The sequence below is a fragment of the Terrapene carolina genome, unplaced genomic scaffold (assembly GCF_002925995.2).
Source record: "Terrapene carolina triunguis isolate 2854851 unplaced genomic scaffold, T_m_triunguis-2.0 Scaffold180, whole genome shotgun sequence".
Taxonomy (NCBI): Eukaryota; Metazoa; Chordata; order Testudines; family Emydidae; genus Terrapene; species Terrapene triunguis.
In genome coordinates, this window is record NW_020664531.1 from 8,996,880 (window position 1) to 9,022,096 (window position 25,217).

At 42.0% G+C, this 25,217-nt stretch overlaps 1 protein-coding gene across 1 annotated transcript in view; it reads right to left on the minus strand.

Moving 5' to 3' along the window:
* Positions 1–25,217, minus strand: part of LOC112117076 (growth factor receptor-bound protein 10) — a 193,279-nt gene that overhangs the window by 123,897 nt on the left and 44,165 nt on the right. The window contains exon 2 of the mRNA XM_026654111.1: positions 13,289–13,386. Coding sequence (XP_026509896.1) covers positions 13,289–13,339 — 51 coding nt within the window. The 5' untranslated portion in view covers positions 13,340–13,386. The remainder of the gene's footprint in view (positions 1–13,288; positions 13,387–25,217) is intronic.

Genomic DNA, 25,217 nt, shown 5'->3' on the forward strand with positions numbered 1-25,217 from the left:
GCCAGCACCACTTTGTGTTTGAATCCCCCCAAACTGTGCAGAAGTGTTTAGTGTTCTGGGGTACTTGCCAAAATGACAGTATTTACTGTATGACTAATATGCATTAATGAAGCATAAATGGACAACTATTTACTTGTGCTAATAACTAAAGCGCTTTATTAGAGCAGGGGCCTCAAGCATGAAGGATTGCCAGATTCCCCCTACTTGCCAAAATTATGTTTTTAAAAAAAAAATTGGAGCCAACATCAAGGGCTACAGACAGCACTCAGTCTCATGTCATTGTTTAACATGCAATATGTAAAGTACTAATAAACTCAAACTGCTTTCAGTTTACTATTTGTTTTTTCCTTCTAAAGTAAGGCAATTTTAATAGTTTACATTTTGGTCTGAACTGTACATAAAGCCAAAATTGTGTTACCATAGCCTTTGCGTTATGTTAACCCCAAGATAGAAGGCTGAAATAGAAGGGGGGAAAAAAAGCCACAACGTTTTATTAAAATAGGATATCATCAGGATCTAGGCAAGAAATAACTCAGCAACAGACCATCCCAGGCTACAGTTTGAAAAACTAACCCTTTGTATTATTCCCCATGCAGCTTCTTTCTGAAAATGGAACAAGCAACTTAAATGCATACATGCAAGAGGGCAGAATTAGCATTGAAGTGGGAAAAAAATTTTTTGGGAGGGGGATTGGGGAAAAACCAAAAGTTCAGACTTGCAAACACACATGCAAGGAATGGGAAAGGGATCACTCTACAGATGGTAAATAGAGGAAGGCTATTTTAGCTATGACTGTTCAGTATCCCGTGTGGAAGGGATGAGTTCATCTAATTCTTCCAGCGCAAGCGTTGAGATCACAATAGGTATTCTTATTGTGACACTCGGCACAGAAGTCAAGCGGTAGGTGCCCACAGTGATTAGGCTATCCTTTTATCTTTTGATTTAGTACCTCAAGGTCAGTACTGCAGTAACGCCCAGCTTCCTTATTATTGCTATACTAAACAAACAGGGAAACAAATGGTGCCTACCACAAGATGTTTCATTAGCAGTAAAGTCTGGAAGCTTCCACTTATAGTTTCCTGTTATCTGTAACTGGAAGACTTTAGTCTGCAGAATTGTCTGCATTTAACAAGCAAGTTCACTTAGAATTTAAGACATTTAATCTCATCCAATAAAGAGAAGATGAAAACAGAACCTATGAAATGTTTAGTTTCCTTCCTTTGGCCAAAAGGCATAAGTGATTGGTTTCTAGATAAGCTTATACTAACGCTGAGTATGGGCATGGCCTTTGGGAAATGGTATTTCCTATCAATAACTGATTAAAACAATCCCGCATCATTCCCCTGTTCCTTTCTAAATGGATGTAATAATCCCATTTTAGACCCGTCATGAACAGCAGTATTATTTCAATATATTAAACATGGCTTCTTTACGACGCCCTCTCTTTTCAAGAAAACGCATCTCCAAAAATATGGGAAGCAGGTCTTCCTTCATAAAAGGCTTGCTCCAACAGTGGGCACATTTGTCAAGGTGTCAGGAGCATATGTTTTTTGTTGTTGGTTTTTTTTTTTTTGGTATGAGGATGATTCAGTTAGCAAGACTCATTTGTACTATAATATTTCCAACAGAGCTGTCCAACCAGAAGACTCACTATTAGATAAGAGTTGCATTCTCTTATGTCTCATGCTCTAAACCGGTTTGAACTGTGAAACTGTACTGGAATTAAGTCCTCCAACTTCTCTTCTCCATTAAGATGGCACAGTTACAGTGGAGGACTGCCAATATGACTACTCATATTGGCAGTCCTCCACTGTAATTATTCAGTAATCAGCTTGTTAGAAGTTTACTAATCTGGAAAAGATCCTACTCAGAAGATAAGCAGATGGAAATACACAGGATTTAGTTAAGAGTTTGTTGATCAGGTAATTAACAAGTATGGCATAATAGTCTCATGTGAAGTTTCGTGTACCTGCCCACTGGGCAGGAATCAAGCAGTTTCCATCAACACTGGTGTTCTTAGAACAGGGACTGTCATCTTAAGTTGTACACAGGAGCATCAGAATTAAAGAAAAATTCATTCCCTTTATTCCTGTGAAGAGAGTTTGCTCCAACCCTAGGAAAATCCTGAATAAGTTCTAAAATCCAACTGCAATTCTCATAGCAGTTTTCAAACTTAATGGGGTGAAATAGGAAATCTGAGACAAAAAACAAAAACAAAAAACAAAAACAAAAAAACATTTGCTTAGAATTGTGTCTTGCAAGCATGAAAAGCAAGGAAACAAGATGACAAATGTTTGTGCCAGGACCATTTCTCAACTCACAAATCATCCTGATTTCATATGGAATTGACTGTATTTAACCTGGAGCCTGGCACCACAAGAAGTAACAGATTGTTCATGTTTCCCTGTAGACCCACTAAAAGGATCAAATGTCAACAGTCTGCTGGAAAAAGCAGTAATCTTGGTAGGTCTGAAAGAGTATGTTAACTCAAATCTAACAGGCTACATCTCATACACCTTTCCTATAAAATTAGTAAACAAGACTAAACAAGCCTTTCCAGTCTCCTGTTCAGCATTAACCATCCATCAAAAGAGCCACACAGATTTCGTCACCTGCAATTTCTCATGAGATCTGCAACTATGGATTCTTCCTGCTTCGTGACCCAAATCTTTTAGTCTCTTTTGTTGCTGCAAAGGAATGTATGATATGATGGCTAATGGGAAGCTTAGGGACATTTTGTGGGTTGCACCAGAAAGGTTGAGAAACAGGGATCTAGACAAAGCTTCACACTTAAAGTAGTTATCTGTCGTCCCCTCACTTTGAATAAGTGTTCTGAATATATTGCCAACCAGATGTCAGTCTAGATGAAACATACATCTGCTTTATAAGTCTGTTAGTGATACCAATTCTTAATTAGAACTGCTGACAAATCTTTAAACTAAAAGTAGTAAAATCTGAACTGGGTATTCCTTAAATAGCCAGATTACTTCACACACAACCAATGATTTAGTCAGCTTCATGTAGAGTCACATCTCTCCAGATTTCTTTGAAACAAAACTGTTTACTGTAATACGATATTCAGATCAGAACCTTGGAGAAAAAGGGTATTCTTTAGTCACCTCTAAAACAGAAAAAGCACATCACTTAAATTTTAAGTGATTTTAAAATACAAGTTTAAGCATTGGAGGGAAGGTCCAGATCAGGCCTTTCATGAATTGTACTGTAGCTGGGTGAGAAAGATGGAGCTTCTTCCACCAGAGGGAGGAAGGCACTAATCGCTGGTATGTGTCCCCATAGCAAATTAATAGAGAGATCTGAAGTCTTTAGGGTTAGGAGATATAGTCTAGAACTACCAGAATGCTTACAGTATCTGGAGAATGTTGGCGCAGTTGTACCCAGGCTGAAAAAAGTGTCTATTTGCCTTGGTAGCAGGTTCTAGTAGACTCTTTTCTACTGTGGTTAAGGATCAGCGGAACGGGGGCCAAATCTTAAAGTTCTATTTCCGACGTCCCCATCCAAAAACCAGGCTGTGAGATAAAGTGAGCCTGGAGTGGGGTACTTGGTCTCTTCCCCCTCCCACCATAACTTAAGTTAGGAGATCTGAGAACTGGCTAATCCTGATTAGTGGGCAGGCAGACATTGTTCTGTGAACCAGAACTGTCTGGGCCAGTGAGGAGCTAGGAGAATGGATGTTGGCTCTGTCACGACATATCTTCCCTACGGCCTGTGGAAGCAGGAGAATAGCAGGAAAGGCATATCTGAAGCTGTTAGTCCAAGATATCAGCAAACATCGCCTTGGGAGTCGCAAGCCATGGCTTCCCTGGAGTAACACAGAAAGAGCTTTCTGTTCATTTGGGACCCAAAGAGGTCCAATAGTGGAGTACCCCATTGCATAAATCTCTCTCAGGATGCTGTTATGAGTCTCCCACTCATGATCTATTGAGACGCTTCCGCTTAATTTGTCTGCCAAGGAATTAGGATTACTGGGAAGGTATGTGGCTTGTATCATGATGCTGTTCTTGATGCACCAGTTCTAAAGTTTGATGGCTTCCTGATGGAGGGGATGAGCTCTTGCTCCTCCCTATCTGTTTATATAAACCACAGTGGTGATATTGTCCGACATTATCTGAATATGGAGTGAGTGTATAAGTGAAAGGAAGGCCTTCCATACAAGGCAGACAGCCCTCAGTTCCAGTAAGTTTACATGTAGTCTGGCCTCTCATAGGGTTCAGATACCTGGACAATCACACTGCTCAGGGTAAGCACCAGGTCTCCATCCTGTCTTTTTGGGGAATTAGGAAATACAGGGAGTAAAATCCTCTCTCGTGGCAATGAAGTGTGACATGCTCTATTGCCTTGACTTAAGAGGGATTCCATGTCTCGCTTAAGGATTACCTTATGAGAGTGGTCTCTGAAGGGGGATTAGGAACAGGGTTTGTGAGGTGAAAAGGAGAGAAAAATCTGTGGAGTACCCCGGGTGGATAGTCTCCAGAACCCAACTGTCCATAGTGATCTTGTTCCAGTTGTGAGCAAAGAGTGCAAAATGGTCCCTAAAGGTAACTGGGCCAAGGTGGTTGGGATCACTGGTGGTACATGGGTCTCAACCAATATGTCAAGAGTGATGGCTGAAAGCAAGTAGAGGTTGTGGCAGTAGCAGGGGCCTAGAAGCAGTCTTTGAATCTTCTGATGTTTGTGCAGTGACTCAGCCGTGTGCTGGTAATAAAGTGTCTATAGAGTTGCTTCTGGTGTTTCCTCCTGAGGGCCGGAGTATAAATCCCCAGGGAACACAGAGCTGATCAAGTCTTTTAGTGAGTGCAGAAACTCGTTCATTTTCTCATTACAGAGAGTCAACTCATCAAAAGGAAGGTCCTGGATGGTGTTTTGAGACTCCCTAGGAAACGCTGCCAATTGCAGCCAGGCATTTCTCCTCATGACTAGACCAGGGGCCACACTTCTGGAAGCCACATCTGCCGCATCCATTGCGGCTTGGAGAGCTACCTTTGTCACTAGCAGCCCCTCATCTGAAAGACTGAAACTGGGTCTTGTCCTCTGTGGGAGGCTTGTCTGTGAACTCCACAAGCCTGCAATAGGTATTAACATCTTATCTTGCTAACAATGCTTGGTAGTGAGTGACACAAAACTGCAGGACTGCAAAGGAGAAGCACTTCCTCCCCAAGAGGTCCAGTCTCTTAGAACCTTTGTGCTGGGATGGCCCTTTGGTAAGGAAGCCAAGCCCTTTCAGCTGCCACCTATACCACTAATGAGTTGGGGACAGGATGGGAGAACAAGAATTCAGCCCCTTTTGCAGGAATGAAATACCATCTCTTGGTCCTTTTTGGTCTTGGGGCACAGGATGATGCGTCATACTGCTCTAGCAAGTTCTAGTACGGCATCATTGCTTGTTAAAAGCTGCCCTACTCAGTCCGTGCGGTCGCAAGATGTCCAGGAGTCGGTGTTGAGGGCCCTGGACCTCCTCTAATGGGATCTGTAGGTCACTGGCTACTCTGTGTAACAGCTTCTAGTACTGGCAATGGTCATCCAGTGGAGAAGGGGAAGAAGGAATGACCGTTTCATCCAGGAATAATCCACCCATCGGAACCAGTGGCGAAGCCAGGTGGAGGGAAGAGGGAGAGCGGGGGGGGGGGAAGGCGCCACCCGCTGCGGCGCTTTTACCGCCCCGGGTCTTCAGCGGCACCTCGGTGGCAGGACCTTCACTCGCTCCGCATTTCGGCGATGAAGCTTCAGTGCCGCCGAAGACACCTGAAGCGAGTGAAGGTCCCGCAGCCGAAGTGCCGCCGAAGACCCGGAGCGCCGCCCCGTCAGTAAAAGCGCCGCAGCGGGTGGTGCCTTTTTTTCCCCCCCCCGCTCCCAGGTGAGGAAAATTAAAAAGGCGCCACTTGTGCTCGGTGGGGGAGCAACCGCTCCCCCCTAGCTACGCTACTGATCAGAACCATCAATACCTGCAGATTCTTCTCGTACACTGACAGAACTGAGTGGCGAGAGAAACAGTACAACTAGTGAAAGGGGCCCAGGCATCTGCCATAAGGATCCCAGAGATACTAATAAGGCTAGAAAGAGGGATTGATTGATTGCAGGGACACAAAAGGAATTGGCACCTGCAATCCCTGGAGAATGAGTGCAGGTCATACCCAGTGGAATGGCAAGCATAACCTCTTGACTCTCCATCAGGACTCAATTGCCTCAGCGGAGATACCGGTGCAGCCATCTCCTCTGATTCATCAGAGTCCAAAAACTGCCCTGTTGATAGTGGTAGTGCCATTTGTACTCCTGCTGGATGGCTGGAGGTGAGACAGCTCCTGGGACAGTGACGTGGGCTCCTCCTCCAGCGTAAGGACATACCTTAGGAGAGCGAAGACAGAAATAAGTGGAGACTGGATACGGGAGGAACATATTCTCTGGTGTTATATAAAAAGTCTTGGTATGCCCTGATGTCCAACGGATTTCCTCAGTTAAGTCTAATGGATCTGGTACATCAGCACAGCCAGATGGTCTTTAGATGGATGATACTGTACTGAAGATGGGTCCAGACCACCACTCTGGGACTGAACCAGTGAGGACCTATCCTTATACTTCAGAATCAAGGTGACCGACGGATCCAGTGGATCTTTATTTTTATGTATCTTGCTCTCGGACCTGGGGGGTCTTCATCGAAGCTGGTTCCTTAGGTTCCGCTCATGATGTCTCATCCAACCTGGACTGGCATGGGAAGGAAACGCGCAGATCCTCAACAGGGATCTGTCCTTGTGCTCATGAGAGAGCTTATGTGTCCTCTACTCTAATGGGGAGCCCTGGAAGAAGAATCCTTGGGCTTAGATGTTGATGGCTCTACTCCAAGGCACATGCTTGGAGGGGCACTGCTAGGCCAACATACAGGGGAGTCTCCCTGACCCAGATTGGAGAAGAGCCTCATAGCCTTCTCCCTCAGGTGCTTCTGTAGGCAAAGCTCCCAGGCCTCTCTGGGTGAAAAGGAACGTGAGAGACAGATGCTTCACTTGGCAGAGATATGCGCCTCACCCAGACAGTACAGGTAGTGTTGATGTTTGTCATGGATGGAGAAGAATCAAGGGCAAGAGATGTAATTCTTGAATCCAGGGACTCCAGGCATAGTTCCAGAGCTGGGAGAGGGGTTCCACAACTGGGGGGGGGGGGGGAGAAGGTATAGTATAGAGTATTTCTTTTAACTACTAACTATTAATCTAAGAATATAACTGTTTACAAAATTTTTTTATAAAAGTTATACAACAAAGTGAAGGCGGACACGATTCCGACTCCGGCCATGCTGCCCTAAGAAGGAACTGGAAAGGTGTTGATCTGTACTGCCTCTTATAACCTCAGTCGGGAGCACAATGAGAGCTACTGCACATGTACAAGCCAGTGTACACTGCTCTGACAAACTTCTGGACCCTGGCACATGCGTACCCACATGTAGAATACACATACCTACCATCACTCAAAGATGAAAAATCTGCTTATCGACGCCACATTTGAGAAAGCTGATGACTTTTCCTGCACTGCCAAGAGTGCTATTTCAACATTATTGTTTTTTCATAATATATGTAGAAGAATGATGCAATTCAAATCCTCTGTTGTGTTTTCCATTCAGTGAGGCTCAAGCATAGTAAAGCATACTTGTGCACGCCGGTTGCCACACATTATCTTTTTTTAGCATGAAAAGCTGAACTACATCCCAAGTTCTGTACAAGATTTTAGCTTGTACATTTAAGCCTGCAGAACATTAGGAAATCCAACAGTGTTTATTCAAATCTAAATTTAAAAGTGTTTGGAGAATAGTTTGCCATAGTCTTTATATGACAACAGTTAATTACACGACCTACAAACAGCACAAATTTCAGCTGATATCAGACATAGGTCATGAGTGCCAAACATACAGGCCTTCTCCTACAGCTCTGTGTACTTTGTAGTAAATCAGGCCAAAGTTCTAAGCAATGCCTCCTGGTTTGACACTTTGTTACAGTACACTAGAAAGTTGGTGGCACTTTTAAACAGTTTTTCAAAGGGTGTTTTTATTTAATATAGAAACAGTCAAACTTTTGTTTACTTTCATAACAAATTTGATTTCACTCTCACCACGTTTTCCACGTGCCACCATTTGGTGTTTTTCCAGTGTATAGATGGGATTATGTTGCATGGAGGCACTTGGAGTTTGATAGATGAGGCTTCTGGCATCTGATAAGGCAGAGGTCATTTTGTATTATGAATATAAGCAAATTGGATGTTTCTGCTAAAATTAACAGTTCATTGGGACACTATCTCACCCCTCACAAACCAAACCTAGTCGATCCACAAATAAAATAAGTACATCTAGGACAACAGCAGCAGTTTTGGTATGACCCTTATAACCAAGAAAGAGTGGATACTTCACACTGCATTCTGAGAGATCTATGGCCAAACTCTCCCTTAGCTTAAGACAATGCAGCTTGGCAGGCTTCAGTAGAGCTGCATCCACTGATACCAGTGGTGAATTCTCTCCCTCCCTTCCTCCCTCTCCCCCTAGTTTAATGACTAGAGATAGACCAGGGTGGACCGATTTAAATCAAAGTAATTTAAGTCACTGATTTAAATCTTGATTAAAATCAGAAGTCAGGAAACTGATTTAAATCAAAAGAAAATAATTAGGAGCATGTAGGGAAAGTAAGGAAGAAAGCTCAACATTTTTCCAAGCGTTTGTATTCCATTTCATGTTGAATTAGTCATTGAAAATTGCTCAAACAAGTATTCCCTCTAATACGAATTAAGATAAATGGAAATAAACACTAATGTAGTTAGTAAAGAAGTTTGTCCCCCTCCTTTGCATTAGTATAGTGGTGGTGGGGGGGGGGAGATAAGCAACCTTGACTCTCAGAATCCTAGTTGTGTGTTTAGAATTTTAGATTCCAAAAACTGAGATATTGAAAAAGGATTAAGATTCAAAAGGTGAGGCCAGAAGGCATCCTTGTGGTCATATAGTCTGACCTCCTATATAAAACACAAGCCATAGGACTTCCCTAAATTAGTTTGTTTGAACTAGAGCATACAGAAATAGATACTGGGCAAGTCACTGGAACTTGAACTATTTATGCAACCAACAGTTAAGAAATTAAATCTTTTTTAAGAGTTCAAGACCCCGTGCATAAATGCTGCTGTAACTAGATTGCAAAAGAACGGAAACAAAGTCATCCCCTTTTTCTGAGAAATTCTGGAACTATGTTCTGAATTTCCAGGAACTGAAGACAAACGCTGCCAATTCTCACTGCTGGATTTTTACTGAAGAGTCAGAGAATTTGGAAAGGACCACTGAAAATCACTGAAAGGCAGTATTGATTTTTTCCCACAAGGCTACAGATCATTTCCTGGGGAATGCACTCAGACTTACATGTAAGTTCCCAATACAGTAAAGAAAAAGCCTCATGTAAGCAGGATCTTAGAAACGGCTTCTAAAGCAGCAAACGTTCTAAAACTAGCAAGGAAGTTGGTCAGAGACCTATAGCCTACTTTAAAAAATAAAGATCAGGTTCAATTATTGCTTCTGGTTGCCAATCTGACCAGGTAAAGGAAGAAAGAGGTGGGTGAGGAGTTAGCTTAAAGGTTATGTCACGCTGTAGGTAAGAGGAGGTTATTACCTGTAACTAGAGGTTCTTCGAGATGTGTGATCCCTATCTGTATTCCACTGCTGATTATGCATGTGCACCATGTGTCCAGAGCTGGAGAATTTGAAAGTAGCATTCGTTGGTCTGCGCATGAGCCCTGGCTCACCTCATGTCTCCGTCCAAGGGGATAAACGGCAGGGCAGACCAACTGCCTCTCCATTTCCTTCAGCACAACGAATCAGATAAACTCTGAGGGAGAGGGGAAGGAGGGTGGGTAGTGGAATACAGAAAAGGACCATACATCTCAAAGAACTTCCAGTTACAGGTAAGTAACTTCCTCCTCTTCTTTGAATGATGGTCCCTATTGCATTCCATTGTCAAGTGATTGTCAAGCAGTACTTAAGTAGGAGGAGGGTGCAGGATTCCAGAATCTATTGGTCAGTGGATGTGCGAAGACCAAGTAGCCCTGGGAAGGTGGATGGTATGCACGGATTGCCGCCAAGGACTCGCAAGGAGCTGATGGACAAACCTGATGTTTTCAAAAGAGAGGTTGTAGTCCAATATGAGAGGAATATCTGCAGTTTCTGGGAGAATTCCTCTTTGATGTGCCCAAAAAAGAAAAATGCTTCCATTTAGGTAAGTAACATCTTCTAGTAGAGTCCTTTCTACTATGAATAAGGATGTCTCACACTTCTGTGAAGCATGAACATTCGAGGACGATGCCCATCCAAATTCCAAGCCCTGAGGTGGAGCTGAAGCGGATCAGGGTACTTGATCTTGCCATTTCACTGGGTCAGGAGCTTGGAAAACATTGGGAGGATGACTGATAGTCAGGATGACATACGTAAGAGGTTGGGAAACCAAAAATGTCTATGTCAGAAGGGGAAGATCAGGATAACCAGTGCTCTGTCCTGCAAGGTTTTGTGTAGAACTTGTGGCAGCAGCGGTAGCAGATGGAAGGCATAAATGAATTGATCCAACCAAGGATGAAGCAGAGCATTGAGCTGGGAGTGGTGACCTAGGATTTCTCTGGAGCAATATGTGGTGCATTTCCTGTTTGCTTGAAAGGTGAACAGATTTCTGGTTGGAGTTCCCCATTGAGTGAATGTACTCTAGGAGGCTTTCCTCTGCTCCATTTTTAGCCTTTTGAGATAAGGTATAATGTAACCTGCGATTTAAGTTTGAATGATCTACTCAATCTAAACCTTGAAGTACCAACAATATCAAATGAAGGGTTATGAGTCTTTGAAAGTTTTAGTTCTGACTTATGTTTTGTTTTAAAAGTCCACAGCAGATGTATAAACAAAGAAGACCACAACAACAGCACTTCACACCATAACTTAGAATTTATACCCTTCTTCTGGTCTTTAACCAAGACAAGGCTGGCTCAGCAGCCAATTTTGCAAGTCAAATTTAATCTGATCAAGCTTATTAGGAAGAGGGGGAGGAGAGGGGGAAACAGTTCCCCCCCCCCCCCCCAAGCTAATTTAATTCCTCACAGCAGACACTTTAGTTGAGAGTGATTTTCCAAAGCCAGTCTTTGTAATAGGTTCAAGCACTCGTTTCAAGAATGCTAGCACACAAATATTTGTGCCAGGAAATACTGTGTAAAATTAAACAGGATGCACTCTCTCACTCCCTCCTCTGGAGACCAGTTCGCCAGTAGATACAGAGGATCCAACCCACAGCAGTGTTTACTATTCCTGCAGCCCTCATGCAATTGTTATGAAGCTTTTTAGTCAGCTAGTTTCCTAGAACAAAAGCAGAGTATCTACAGGTTTTGTGGGAAGAGAGGGAAGGACGTGGCATGTGGAAGTGTATAGCAGGCTACAGAAGAGGTGGTTTATAAGATACCAGTATTCTAACTCCAGGGATTTTATCACGAGAGACTCACAATATTTGCTGTTTTTCTTAGAGCTCCAGGCCTGGAGTCAAGTGACTACAAGGGAATCTCAGCTTTCATTTTAGTTTCTAGTCCTAACGGTTGTCAAGAAAAGCTTAGAAGTGCATTCTAATAGCTCAAACCAAAATGCAAAGAAAAAACCTTCACCCAACCCTTGGACAAATTTGAGGATTTTTTGGAGGCCTTTCTGAATGCATGGTATTGGAAATACTGCAGAGGTCTGTTTAAATACAGTACCCAAGATGGACCGATAGACAGCTGAGCCAATGGAATGAAGACCCAAGCTTCCTGGAATGAGTGAACCTTCCCTCTCCACTGAAATAGAAAATGTAAACTAACTCATTAAAACAATTTTAGGAGGAAGATTCCTAAGCAGCAAATGTGTAACCCACGCTAGCATTTGTATTCGCCTCCGTCTTTTAGCTAGTCCACATGAGATAGGAGTCTGCTACAGCGGCAAACTAAGGAAGTTTCTCCTTTTGCTCAAGCAAAAGGTTTTAGCACGGTTGGCCCATGAAGGGTCAGTTATATATGCCACTAGCTAAGTTCCACCACAAAGCAGGAACAACTAAAACTTGCGAAGAGAAGGAATTCAAATTGGTTTAACTGACTTGATGAGACCAAAATGGGGTAGATCTCGCTGAACAGAGGAGCTATCTTAGAGCTGTTTGTATGCTGCGTTGGGGGAGCTTGGGAGAGCCTTGGCCTTCAGCACTACCGGACTTTGCATCATGAGGAGGATAGTTTGATTTAATGGTAAAGATTTTCTAATCTGAAGTGGCTGGATGTTATAATTACACATCAGTCATGGTCAGCTCACCACCTTCTCCAGTTTAGAGTCAGAACTAATTTTGAGCCCACTGGATTGGAAAACTGTTTCACTGGTGAACTAATGGAGATGAAATCCAGTCACATCTATCCAAGGTTTCTTCCAGAAAGGAACAGCCAGAGAGCCAGGTGAATAAAGTCAATGTCATGTCAAAAAGGAAGACATTTTACAGGACAGTCTTGATCTCTGTTGAAGACATCCATCATAGTTTTCCAGAGGTCAGATAACTTTACGATTATTGGCTGATGACCTGTCAGTAGGAATCAATTAACTTTACCCTCTCCTATCATGAAGAAACAAGGGAGCACACCAATGAAATGACAGGAAAAAGGTTAATCCAATGCACCATTTGGAGAAAAATGCTCTGTCACTGAACTGTGGAGGTCACTGCTGAAAAAATATATGACTTGACACAGAGGACTAGACACTGTATGACTACTTTTATTTCATATTTATGTCCCTGGGCTTTTAGGCCCTGTAGTCAGGTCCTGTTGTGCTAAGCACTGAACAAACACAGAGGAAAACACAGTCCTGGCTCTAGAGAACTAATCTGCAGTTATAATTACACTAGCTACAGTAAAAATGAGTCATATTATAAAATGGCCAGTAACTGTATAGGAATAGGAGCAAACAAAAAAAATACACACGTTTTTGTTTAGTTCTCCGTTACAGGGTTTTACACCTTATGCTGAAGCATCTAGCGCTGGCCACCATTAGATATTGGACTAAATGGACTAGTGATCTCATCCAGTGTGGTAATCGCGGCACTTCCTGTTTCTATTTATTTAATATTCAGCAGACTCTGGTACTTTTTTGCTGGAACAGCTACTTAATCTTCAGTTTTACATCAGCACCACCAAAATTACATTGCTTGCAATATTTCTCACACACACACACACACACACACACACACACACACACACACACAAAAGACAGTTAAACACTTACTATCCGGTAAGGATGGTGTAAAAAGGAGTCTGGGCAGCCAGCTAAAGCCATTTGTTCTTCCAATTTTTCTTCAAATTACATCTACTGCTTCACAGCACCTGCAGAGAACAAACAAACAGTCAGAAACCACACTGAAGGCCTGACAACTTATTATTGAAAAAACCTGTTTGAGATGGATGGAGCAGAGAAGAGTAATAAGAAGTGGCAAGTACATGCACCAACTTGGAGGAGCAAGTCTGCAGGTCAGGATTCTGAGGTAGTATTTTATAGCCTGGGAGAACAAGTCTACTTTTTCATTCAATACCAGATTAGACAGTCCCGATAAGAGAGCCAACTATTGTCAAGTTGAATCACTCCCAATCTACTTGCATGCCTCCGGTTTAAGTAGTGTATGGAGGAACTCTCCTCACTTTGGAGGTAGATTCCTCATATACCTCAGATTTTACCTCATAAGCTTCCTATGAATTCCAGAAATAAATCAGAGCAAGATCCTTCTAAGACTAGATGGATCATCATAAATAAAGCCTTGTCCGTGCTTTCTTGAAAAAAAAGTTACCAGTGTTAAATCAACATTTACCAAACAGTGGTCTCTGACAGGCTAGAAAACAAATCAGTGACTTCAAGTAGGGCAGTTTAACTGCTGACAGAGTGCTAGCTAATGGTGGCAACTGTACCCTACTCAGAATTTTGACTAGATGTTAACCATTGGTAAGAAGTTAGCAAAACCTAGTCTCCCACTCCCCGCAAATTATAGGATTCAAAAATTTACTCCTGATGGAAAGTATCAAAGCAGTTACAGCCATCTATATTTCCCCAGCTTGCACGATCCTGAAGCTGTGAAGTCGAATAAAGCGTACTTCTCCTCCCATAAGAATTCTATCAGTCTCCCTTTATTGCACAGTCTATGAATTAGAGTCTATATTTACATTTAGACTATAACTTTTAGCAAGACTAAACACCTACAAACTATTCCACACATTTAAAATTGGGGGCGGTATAAAACTCGAATTTAAAGTGTTCTAATTTTCCTTGAGAACGCCCATTTGAGTGCAAGCATTATATCTTTAATTATATAAATTTTTACATCTTAGCTCATAAATTACACACAGTTTATTCCACATGACCCCCTTCTTCATTCAGAGTACGGTGTGGATGCATGAGTAGAGCACAATTAGGTTTGCATGGGCAACTATAAGACTGGTATTTCTCAACTTAAGCACTAACTGTCACCTAAATAGTGTTTTAATGCAGTGGTTCTCACTCAGGGGTATGTGTACCCCTGGGGGTATGCTGAGGTCTTCCCAGGGTACATCAACTCATCTAGATATTTGCCTAGTTTTACAACAGGCAACATAAAAAGCACTAGCGAAGTCAGTACAAACTAAAATTTCATACAGACAATGACTTGTTTATACTGCTCCACATATTATACACTGAAATGTAAGTTCAATATTTATATTCCAAATGATTTATTTTATAACTATATGGTAAAATTAGAAAGTAAGCAATTTTTGAGTAATAGTGTGCTGTGACACTTGTATTTTTTATGTATGATTGTGTAAGCAAGTAGTTTTTAAGTGAGGTGAAACTTGGGGGTACATAAGACAAATCAGACTCCTCAAAGGGGTACAGTAGTCTGGAAAGGTTGAGAGCCACTGTTTTAATGCAGTTCAAAACAGTTGATTTTTTCCCCCCTGTAGCTCTCTATCTGCATGTTCAGAGGGCAGATTTTCCTCTTCTGTCATTATTTCATTGATAGAGAACTTAAGGCCAGCGGCGGCTTCAGGCACCAGCGCTCCAAGCGCATGCCTGGGGCGGCAAGCCGCAGGGGGCGCCCTGCCGGTCCCTGCGAGGGTGGCAGTCAGGCTGCCTTCGGCGGCATGCCTGCGGGAGGTCCGCCGGTCCCGTGGATTCGGCAGCAATTCGGTGGCAGGTACACCGAAGCTGCGGGACCAGGGACCTCCCACAGGCATGCCGCCGAAGGCAGCCTGCCTGTCGTGCTTGGGGCGGCAAAATACATAGAGCCGCCCCTGCTTAAGGCAAATAGAGCCACCTAGTCAGAGAAGAAGTTTGACAGGGGAGAATAAACAGACCAATTCAATGTGAAGAAAACAGTTGCCAGAACCTCCATGCATTACCACGAGTAACCTGCTTGTCTTGCCATTTCCCTTGGACACTTCTGGTTTCCTGCTTCCATGTCCCACAGAATACCCTGCATGTGTCTGAGACCATTCCTTTCCAATTGGATGCAGTCCAGGGGAAAGAGACTTCGGAAAACATGAAGCCAATAAACACTATCCCCCTGAAGAGCTTCTACCCTGTTCATTTTTATAGCAGCTTCAACTTCCTCTTTACAGAAGTGGCTGGTGGCCGAGTATTTTCAATGAGGGACATTTGTAATAGACTTCCAACCCCATCTCAAAAGAACACAAGTTCACAGACCTCCAATTCATTCCGTTTGGGGGGGACAGAGACCATTTTCTGTTCTAGGTTTGGCCCTGATCCGAGAATGGGGTTCTGAGCACGACTAATACAAATAATCACAGCCCACCCCTCCAGAAAAAGCAAGTTGGGATGATGCCTTTTTGGTGTGGGAGAAATTCTGGATATGAGCCAGTAGGTAAATAAATAGATTGCTCAGTCTCTAGGTACTTACACAATTGCAAGACAGTTCGCCTTTGCCTATAATATCACACACACACACACACCCACACACACCCCCACACACACACACTTTTAGTCCCCTACCCTGCCCAACCAAGTACAGCTTTTCAGAGTGATTCATGTTCCTGAACCTGCATGTTCCCAGTGAACTTTTGACCCTCCACTGTACAATGTAAATAGTTAATACATTACTAACCCTTAAGTTAAGAGACACCTAAGCCTGTGTTTGCAGTTCTGCCCCAGTAAAACCATGTTATTTTATGATAGTTGTAGAAAGAGCTTTGATAAATCAGGATTATTGTTGTGGCAGGCAGAGTCAAGGGAGAACCCTTGTTGTGTCTTCTTGTCCGAGACAGTACTGCTTTATTCCTTTTAAAAACTCCAAACCATGCCAGTTTAGAGCGCTGTCCTCACCCACAGTACACTTCCCAAATCTCATTCCCCACTGGTGTAGATGGGCATGGCAGCGGGTATAGTTTTTAATCAGAGTCATCAAGACCTCAGAGCAGGAGTGGACATGGTGGTTAGTGGGGTGGCAGTTTCTACACTAGCACTTTCCACTTTTGTCACCATATAGGGTTGCCAATCCTCCAGGATTGTCCTGGAGTCTCCAGGAATTAAAGATTATATAGTGATGAAGACTCCAGGAATACTTCCAACCTAGTCAATGGAGCTGCACTCCAACTGCACTCCAAAAGATAATTTATTAGGGGACGGGGGAGGGGAAGGAAGAGGGAGAACCACACGGGAGGGAGGAAGAGAGGGAAACAGACTAGAGTAAAAACACTCCCTAAGGTGTTTAACTTTCACCCTGATCTGAGTGGAGTTGGGGTGAGTGTCAGGCTGCAAATATGCATGTCCCATAGCACAAGGCAAAACTATTAACTGGCTTTTTCCTTGTAAGTTATCAACAGCGGAATAGCTAAATGACTTCTTGAAGAACTACTGTGACTCCTGAAGATTAAGTTATAGGAATTTGTGTGTTTTAGAAATCAACCTGAATGCAAACTGTGCATCATTTTACAGTGTGAAGTCTTCAAACTAGGAATGCTAGATTTTTATTTCAATAAATAAAAGAGACACACGTAAATTGTATTACAATATGATAATGTGCTAAACTGCACGGAAACTACTTCGCACACAGACTTTGAACGCCATGTCCACCATAGCAAGAAATAGGATTATCGGCTCATTCAGAGAGCTTTGAAAAGCTAAGTTGTGTCTGAACAGATAGGCCATAACAAAAAGAATCTAACAACCAGGATGCTGCCAAAATAGAGTGCTCTCTAACAAACGTGCTGCTTCTGTGTAATAGGAGATATTCCATCGCATGGGCACTGTAACAGGGTCAGCACCCACCTCTCACGAGCGCTCCTTCTGGTTGAGTGTGTCTGTGTTCTTTCAGAAAGTAGTCCCGGCCCTGGTATGGGACTGTATCTTCCTACAGCCCTGCCAGGCTCAGTCCCTACTCAGTCCCGGCAGCCAGCCAGGAGCTCCCTCAATGCTCCCCTGGTCCCTGCCAGCAGATTGTCTTCTCAGCCCTAGCAGCCAGCCAGGAGTCTCTCGCTCCCCGGTCCCTGCCAGCAGACTGTCTTTGGTCTAGCTGCTCTTCCAGCCAGGCATGCAGTCCTTTCTTCTCCAGCTCCAAGCAGCAACTAACTGCTGCTCTCTTCTGCAGCTCCTTCTATATGGCCCTCCTGGAACCCTGATTGGCCACTCCAGCAGCCCCTCTGATTGGTTGCTTCCTCATAACCACTCTAGGCCACGTGGAGGAGCTCTCCACTGCTCCTTTCCTTGAATAAGTGTGGCAGTACCCTGAGGTCTCCAGCAGGGGACCTTTGGGCCTAGTCCACCCCATCACAGGCACCATCTAGAAAGGTGTCACTCACACTTTCTGCAAGGTAGGCTTGCTTTAGAGTGACAGCAAAAGGTTTTTTTAAAAGTTAATTTATGGGTTTCAAAGGTACTTCAGTTATACAAAACAATGGATCCTAACTACTTTACTTCTAGGAAAGGAATGGCATTTCTAATAAAGCCTTTGAAATAACCTTAACAGCTCCTTAAGCAAATTGTTTGAGAGAGAGATTTCCTTATCCACAGTGAGCTTTGGCATCAGAAAACCAACAGCTACCTAAAATAAACACTACTGTTAATAAAAGTATTGGATTTGTACAGTATTACTTTGAGTTACATGGCATGCTGCTAGTTTATCTGTAAAAGATTAAAATGTAATACTTAAACCTTGCATTACTCATACTGGAAAAGACCATTTTAAGCATCTAACAAGGCTCTCTTTATTAGAATATGGCATGATGCCCTTTTAGTACAGCTGCTAGGACACCCATATAGAATGTATCTTTAAACATGCAAACAATAGGCATGGCCAAGACCAACTAACATCCACTTGTCAAAAGTTTACATTCAGTTCTCACCAGGGCTGTTCTTGCAAGATTGGCAGAAGGCAACTCCAAATTTTCTTTTTCAGTATACACTTTGCCTCAATTCTCAAACACATTTCAGAAGATTCATATTAATTTAGCTGACATGTGCCAAAGCTTCTATCTTGCACAGTATGAGTTTTGTAGGTAGATCAAGAGCGAAATTGGCTAGAGTACGAAGGAGATATTCTAAAGTTGCTATAGTGTAGTAGCAACACTGAAATTATTTTTATTGGCTTGAGCATTCAGATAGATCAGGGAGAGTGGGAAAGAGGGTGAAGGGAGAAGTGAGTTTTGTACCGCAACAATTTTAAGTTAATATTTAAAAAGTAACATCTATAAAACATTGCCTTATTTCATAAAAAGGCATGATTGCTGTAATTTTTATTCAGTTCTAAACAAATTACAGGAATACAGCATGGGAATTTCTTTATTTAAACGTTTCATTGATTCCCAAGATAAATCCACTCTAACTAGTGTTAGAAGAAGAAGAAGAAGAAGAAGAAGAAGATGATCAGGGTTGGAAGGGACCTCAGGAGGTCATCTAGTCCAACCCCCTGCTCAAAGCAGGACCTAATCCCCAACTAAATCATCCCAGCCAGGGCTTTGTCAAGCCTGACCTTAAAAACCTCTAAGGAAGGAGAGTCCACCACCTCCCTAGTTAACCCATTCCAGTGCTTCACCACCCTCCTAGTGAAAAAGCTTTTCCAAATATCCAACATAAACCTCCCCCACTGCAACTTGAGACCATTACTCCTTGTTCTGTCATCTGCTACCACTGAGAACAGTCTAGATCCATCCTCTTTGGAACCCCCTTTCAGGTAGTTGAAAACAGGTATCAAATCCCCCCTCATTCTTCTCTTCTGCAGACTACATAATCCCAGTTCCCTCAGCCTCTCTTCATAAATCATGTGCTCCAGCCCCCTAATCACTTTTGTTGCCCTCCGCTGGACTCTTTCCAATTTTTCCACATCCTTCTTGTAGTGTGGGGCCCAAAACTGGACACAGTACTCCAGATGAGGCCGCACCAATGCCAAATAGAGGGGAATAATCACGTCCCTTGATCTGCTCGCAATGTTCCTACTTATACAGCCCAAAATGCAGTGAGACATCAAGTTCTAAAATGATGGTGTCCTGTCCTCCCCACACCCATGTATAATTTTAAACTCTCTTCACCAGCAGGCATAGGGGCATATTCACTATGGTTAGTATGACTGCTATCGCCAGATCTAGCACACAGGCACCCAACACATTTTCCCCTTTATTGCTGATTCTGGCTTACATTGTTACGGTATCAAGATGTGTCATTTCCTAGGTATCTGAAGCTAAATTTTAAAACATATTTACTGTCATTCTAACAACTTGCAACTTAATGAACCATTTGAAAAAACTGGTTGAAAACCTGCATATGAGTACTGGCATTCCTCGGGCAATGGCTTCCCTTCTCCAACATACACAATTCTGCTAGGGCCTGGTTCCTGACAGCATCGGTTCTTAGCAACAAGGGAATACTGTTGACTCATATCCAGCTTCTCATCCACTGTAACCCCAGGTCCTTTTCTGCAGAACTGCTGCCTAGCCACTCGGTCCCTAGTCTGTAGCAATGCATGGGATTCTTCCGTCCTAAATGCAGGACTCTGCACTTGTCCTTGCTGAACCTCATCAGATTTCTTTTGGCCCAATCCTCCAATTTGTCTAGGTCCCTCTGTAACCTATCCCTACCCTCCAGCGTATCTACCACTCCTCCCAGTTTAGTGTCATCTGCAAACTTTCTGAGGGTGCAATCCATGCCATCCTCCAGATCATTAATGAAGATATTGAACAAAACCGGCACCAGAACCGACCCTTAGGGCACTCCGCTTGATACTGGCTGCCAACTAGACATGGAGCCATTGATCACTACCCGTTGAGCCTGATGATCTAGCCAGCTTTCTATCCACCTTATAGTCCATTCATCCAGCCCACACTTCTTTAACTTGCTGGCAAGACTACTGTGGGAGACTGTATCAAAAGCTTTGCTAAAGTCAAGGGATAACACGTCCACTGCTTTTCCCTCATCCACAGAGCCAGTTATCTCATCATAGGTGTTCATAGGTTCCCGAGGTGTTTGTAACTCTGAGGTTCTACTGTAGCCCTTTACTAGTATTAGACTCCATGAATAATTTTTATCATTTTATCATTTATCAGTTACCCTGTGGAGACGGCTTTAACTTAAAACAAGAGTAGTAATATACTAAAGAGGAGGGACTGGGGGAAATTTGCTCTGTCTATAATGTAAATTATATCAGTTTAACTTTAAATTGGTTTAAAAACTGATTGAGTCGGACTAGTGCAAAACCCTGTGTGGACACCCTTATTTCTTTTCAAACTTGGTTTATATTGATTTGCTTAACTCCGTAGGGAATCAAGTTAAGCTAACAGGGAGGAGGGATAGCTCAGTAGTTTGAGCATTGGCCTGCTAAACCCCCAGGGTTGTGAGTTCAATCCTTGAGGGGGCCATTTAGGGAACTGGGGTAAAAATGTGTCTGGGGATTGGTCCTGCTTTGAGCAGGGGGTTAGACTAGATGATCTCCTGAGGTCCTTTCCAACCCTAATAGCCTATGAAATCTAGTGTTCTACATACAGAAGTCTGGATTACTGCAAGAAATTTTAATGCGTTTCCAGACAATACTAGACCAATATGTCGACTCTAGACTGTGCTTTAATTTCCACTACATCTCCATGACACCAGTGGAAGATCATAAAATTACTTCTAACCCGTTATTTTAGGCATGATTGCATAATTTATCAAGATTTATTTGTTTCACAGCAATATTCTTGAGTTTTCATCTGTGAACACTGCAATAAGGAAGAAAGCAATAATCTTCCAATGACATCATCCCGTCATACATCTGCACTGATTTAAGACCACATACCTCTCCTGTCTTAAAGTAGTTTACCAAAATATACAGTAATATAAAGCATATTATTTCATCTTTGAAATCTCAAACTCTAGTGTACCACACCATTAGAGAACAATAAATTTGAGGGGGGAAGAACTTTACACCAATTCATGGGGGCAGTCTATGAAAGTTAGGAGTTAAAGTCATTATGCTAGCGAATTTAGTGTTTACCAGAACTAGCAATTTTACAAGCTTAGCCTAGCAAAATTTGGGATTATTGTCAAATAAAACAAACAAAGCAGCACCACCACTAAAATAATTCATCTCCTTTGGCCATGCTGTAAGTACAGTACCCTGAACATGTATACATACAAAGTCAAGGGCCACAAACAAAAACATAGGTATGATGTTTATGTAGTTAGAAGCACTGTTTTCTACTGCAATGTCTCAATTTACACGAACATTTAATCTTAAAACAAAATATTACTATTCTGAAGAGCTTTTGGATTTTCTATTATTATTATTATTACACACACATACACACATTTATCTAAGGACCAATTTTAGAAGTTGTTGCATGCCCTCTAAGTAGTCTAGGCATTCAATAAAAGCTTTATAGAGTTTGTTCCAGCAGACCCAAATTCAGACTGGGGGTAAGGTTGAAGTTCTCTGCCTTTTTCCAAAACCGCCAGCATTCCCTAAAAAGCGGAGGGTATTGCACGTAGGGAATAGGCCAAGTCTTTAGTCCACAGTCTGATAATATGTGAATGAATATTTCCAATGATTCCTTCCAATGTGCACTATTTTTAGGTCAACAATTTCATATGTAATTGTTTTGCCTGTTTACATAAGTTTACTTGTTCCCTCTTAAGGGTAGTGTTTTACTATCTCAACTCACCTAGTCTCAAGTCACCTAAATACTTTGCCACCTCGGGGCTTGCACCCCATATTCACATACTAATTCTAGTATGGTACCTGGAACACCCCACTGTGTCAGTCATTCCCCAGCTTCTCACCTATTCCCTAACTCAAAGTAGGACACAGTTGGGAACTCTTTCTGCATGCCCACTGCCTTGGAGTTCTGGCATCTTCAGTATTCTTATAAAGCAGCCTGCTAGTCAGCCTTTCCATTTTGGGGAGAGGTATGTGTGTGGTGGGTGGGAGGTTGGTTAGTGCATTGGATCCAAGTTTTGAGTTTGAGCTCATCAAAATACCTTCCGTGTTTTGGCTGTTTGAGTAAACCCCACTCACAAAAATAGCAATTCCCGTCGTAGTTTTTTTAATTTTAGGATATTGCCATTTCAAATCATTGACTAGGATTTGGCAATACAGTAAAGTCCCACATAGGGTTGGCGAAAATCTACTGAGTTGATATTTAATGTTGAATTTGAGCAGCATGATTAACAGGAAGAGCAAAGGAATTTAATAGCAGGAAAGTAAGAGTCAGATTAAAGTAGGACTTGGTGAATAGTACCATCACATAAAAAGGAAGACCAGTGTTGAAATATATTCTCCCATCTTGTGGTTCACATGCACTTAGACAAGAGCAAGACAATCTCAGTTAGGGGTAAGAGCGAGAAGTCTTGCATCACACTTGTGCAACAGTAAAATTGCCCATGTAATATTTGACTCAGTCAGGGCAGGAAGAAGTGGTGTATGCCGGAGATGTAGAGAACGTGTTTAAAATCACTTATAATACACAAATTCATGCACTGAAATAGTGATCCATCATGGTAGAATTGTACATTAATTAATACATTGTGTCTCAGATACAAACACCAAATACTAAAAGCTTGAGTAGCGACTATACAGGTGTATGTAATAACGTTAGATACTTTGCTCATTAACTGCACACATTTTTAAAGTTAAAAATTTTAGTTACACTGCTTCATTTGTATTCTGCAAAGAATCTCAGAGATTAATAGACCTTTCTGTTTACCCTTGATAGGCAGGCAACAGAACTATTAAAATAATTTTCCATCTGAACTGTTTTGACAGAAAATTAGGTTACTGACAAAAATTTTTTTGCAAGAAGTGTCCAATTTATGTGAAAATTTTTGATGTTTTTTAGTTGAACAAATCAATGCCCCAAAACAAACATTTCCTTTCAATATGCTGCTACAGTGCCTCATAGGAATTGTAGTCTGGTCACATTGTGTCCTCATTCTCCTCTACAGGTTGAGCTAAAAGTAGTTTGCTGGGAAAAGAAGTCTAGAGTTTCTATGGGAAACAGAGAATGATTTTTCTCACCTTCAGAGTTTTCTGCTGCAGAAGGAAAATATTTTTTTCCAACCAATTCTAGTGTATACCAGCAACTATCTGGTATCTAAATAATCCTACTTATTTTCAGGTTTCTTTATGGAAGTTGATTGCAGGAGTTAAAGTTTCAGTTTACTGTTTTTGTTTTTTTCCTTTTGCAAATGCTTTGAGTGACAATATTAGTCCAGCCATTAGCTTATTTTGAACATTGTCATGGACTGAAGCAACAAAATATAGGTCAGCTACTCTTAGCTATTCAAATATTTTCTGTACTTCTAAAACAGATATTACTCAATCCATCTTAATATATTTTCAGATATTTAAACAGGTTCATTATATCACTACATCATTTTATGCTCTACTGTTTTTTAGAATACCTGCCTAAGAGACCTTAGCTGTATGTAGTCTATGCTTGAAAGCTCTTTTGTTATAAGCTAAACAGCACAAATCACAAGGAGGTTTGCAAGAGCCAAGTTATTGCTCTGACACAGGCTTCATATCGGACTGGAGAAGAAGAATTCTAGAAGCTTGTGAAGACTATGACAACAAAGTCACACGCTGTTACAAGTGTTAGCAGTTAGTCCAAAAAATAAAAAGGATGGCTATCAGCATATATCAGCTCAAACAACGTGTACAAAATCTAATGAAGGTTCAAGTACCATAATTCTGGAAGAGGCGTTTCTCGTCTAGGCCCCATGAAAGAGGTATAACCATCTCAGATCAGATTTCAGTGGCCATCAGAGACCCATGTTTTGTATGGCTCCCTACTAAGCAATAAATCTACACTTCAAAAACAGACTATAATCTCTCAGACTTTAGCATACCTTTTTTGTGATCATGTAGAGAAAAACAGTTCACACCCTGGGCTAATATAGGGAAACATTTCCAAGTGTGCATCTTGAACATTTCTACTGTGTCTGAATCAGTTTCTCAACATTAGAGTGTGTGGAAATAACTGATCCTAAGCACAAAAAGATTCCAACATTTACTATGCAATAGTGCAAGCTGCTACTTAATTACAGCCAGACACCAGCTCAGTCTTCTGGTGCATCACCTTCTTGTTTTATATTTGCTGGGAAAAAGGGTAAATTATGCACTTCAAGTGCAATGCAGTCTCTGCCTCAGCTTACCACCATACAAGGCAATGGGAAGATTGCAATGGTATGGTCACTCTGCCAACACAGAGGCTTTTCCAAGTTTTACATGTTCCATCTGCCAGACAAAGGCTTTAAATCTAAGCAAAAAGCTGCACAAAGTAGTTAAGAGTAAAGAAGCAAAGATGGTAGCCTGCCAACATTTTAGAAGCAGAGTTAAAAGGCAACTTCCAGACAATTTTGAAGAGAGGGCTCATGCTTTTTCATGCTGCACAGAAGGCAGTATGGAAGGTTTTTGTCTGTTTGTTTTTAATACTTCAGACAAGCTTTGCCACATTTTCTCCCTGCTATAGGCCTTTATCTCAGTGTTTGTCAGGTTTTCACAATACACCACCTCAGAAACTCTAGAAAAACCCTAGGGAGCAGTAATTTATTGAGCTCTTGAACAAAAGCTCTCTTTTCTCCAGCAGTGTTACTCACTGAAGTCACAGTGGCGCTGACAAGACAGCCACCCCAAATTTTATGCAATTTTATTCCCCCTCCATGATGCATATCTTTCAGTTTTTTGCCATTCAGTGTCATCACTTCACTA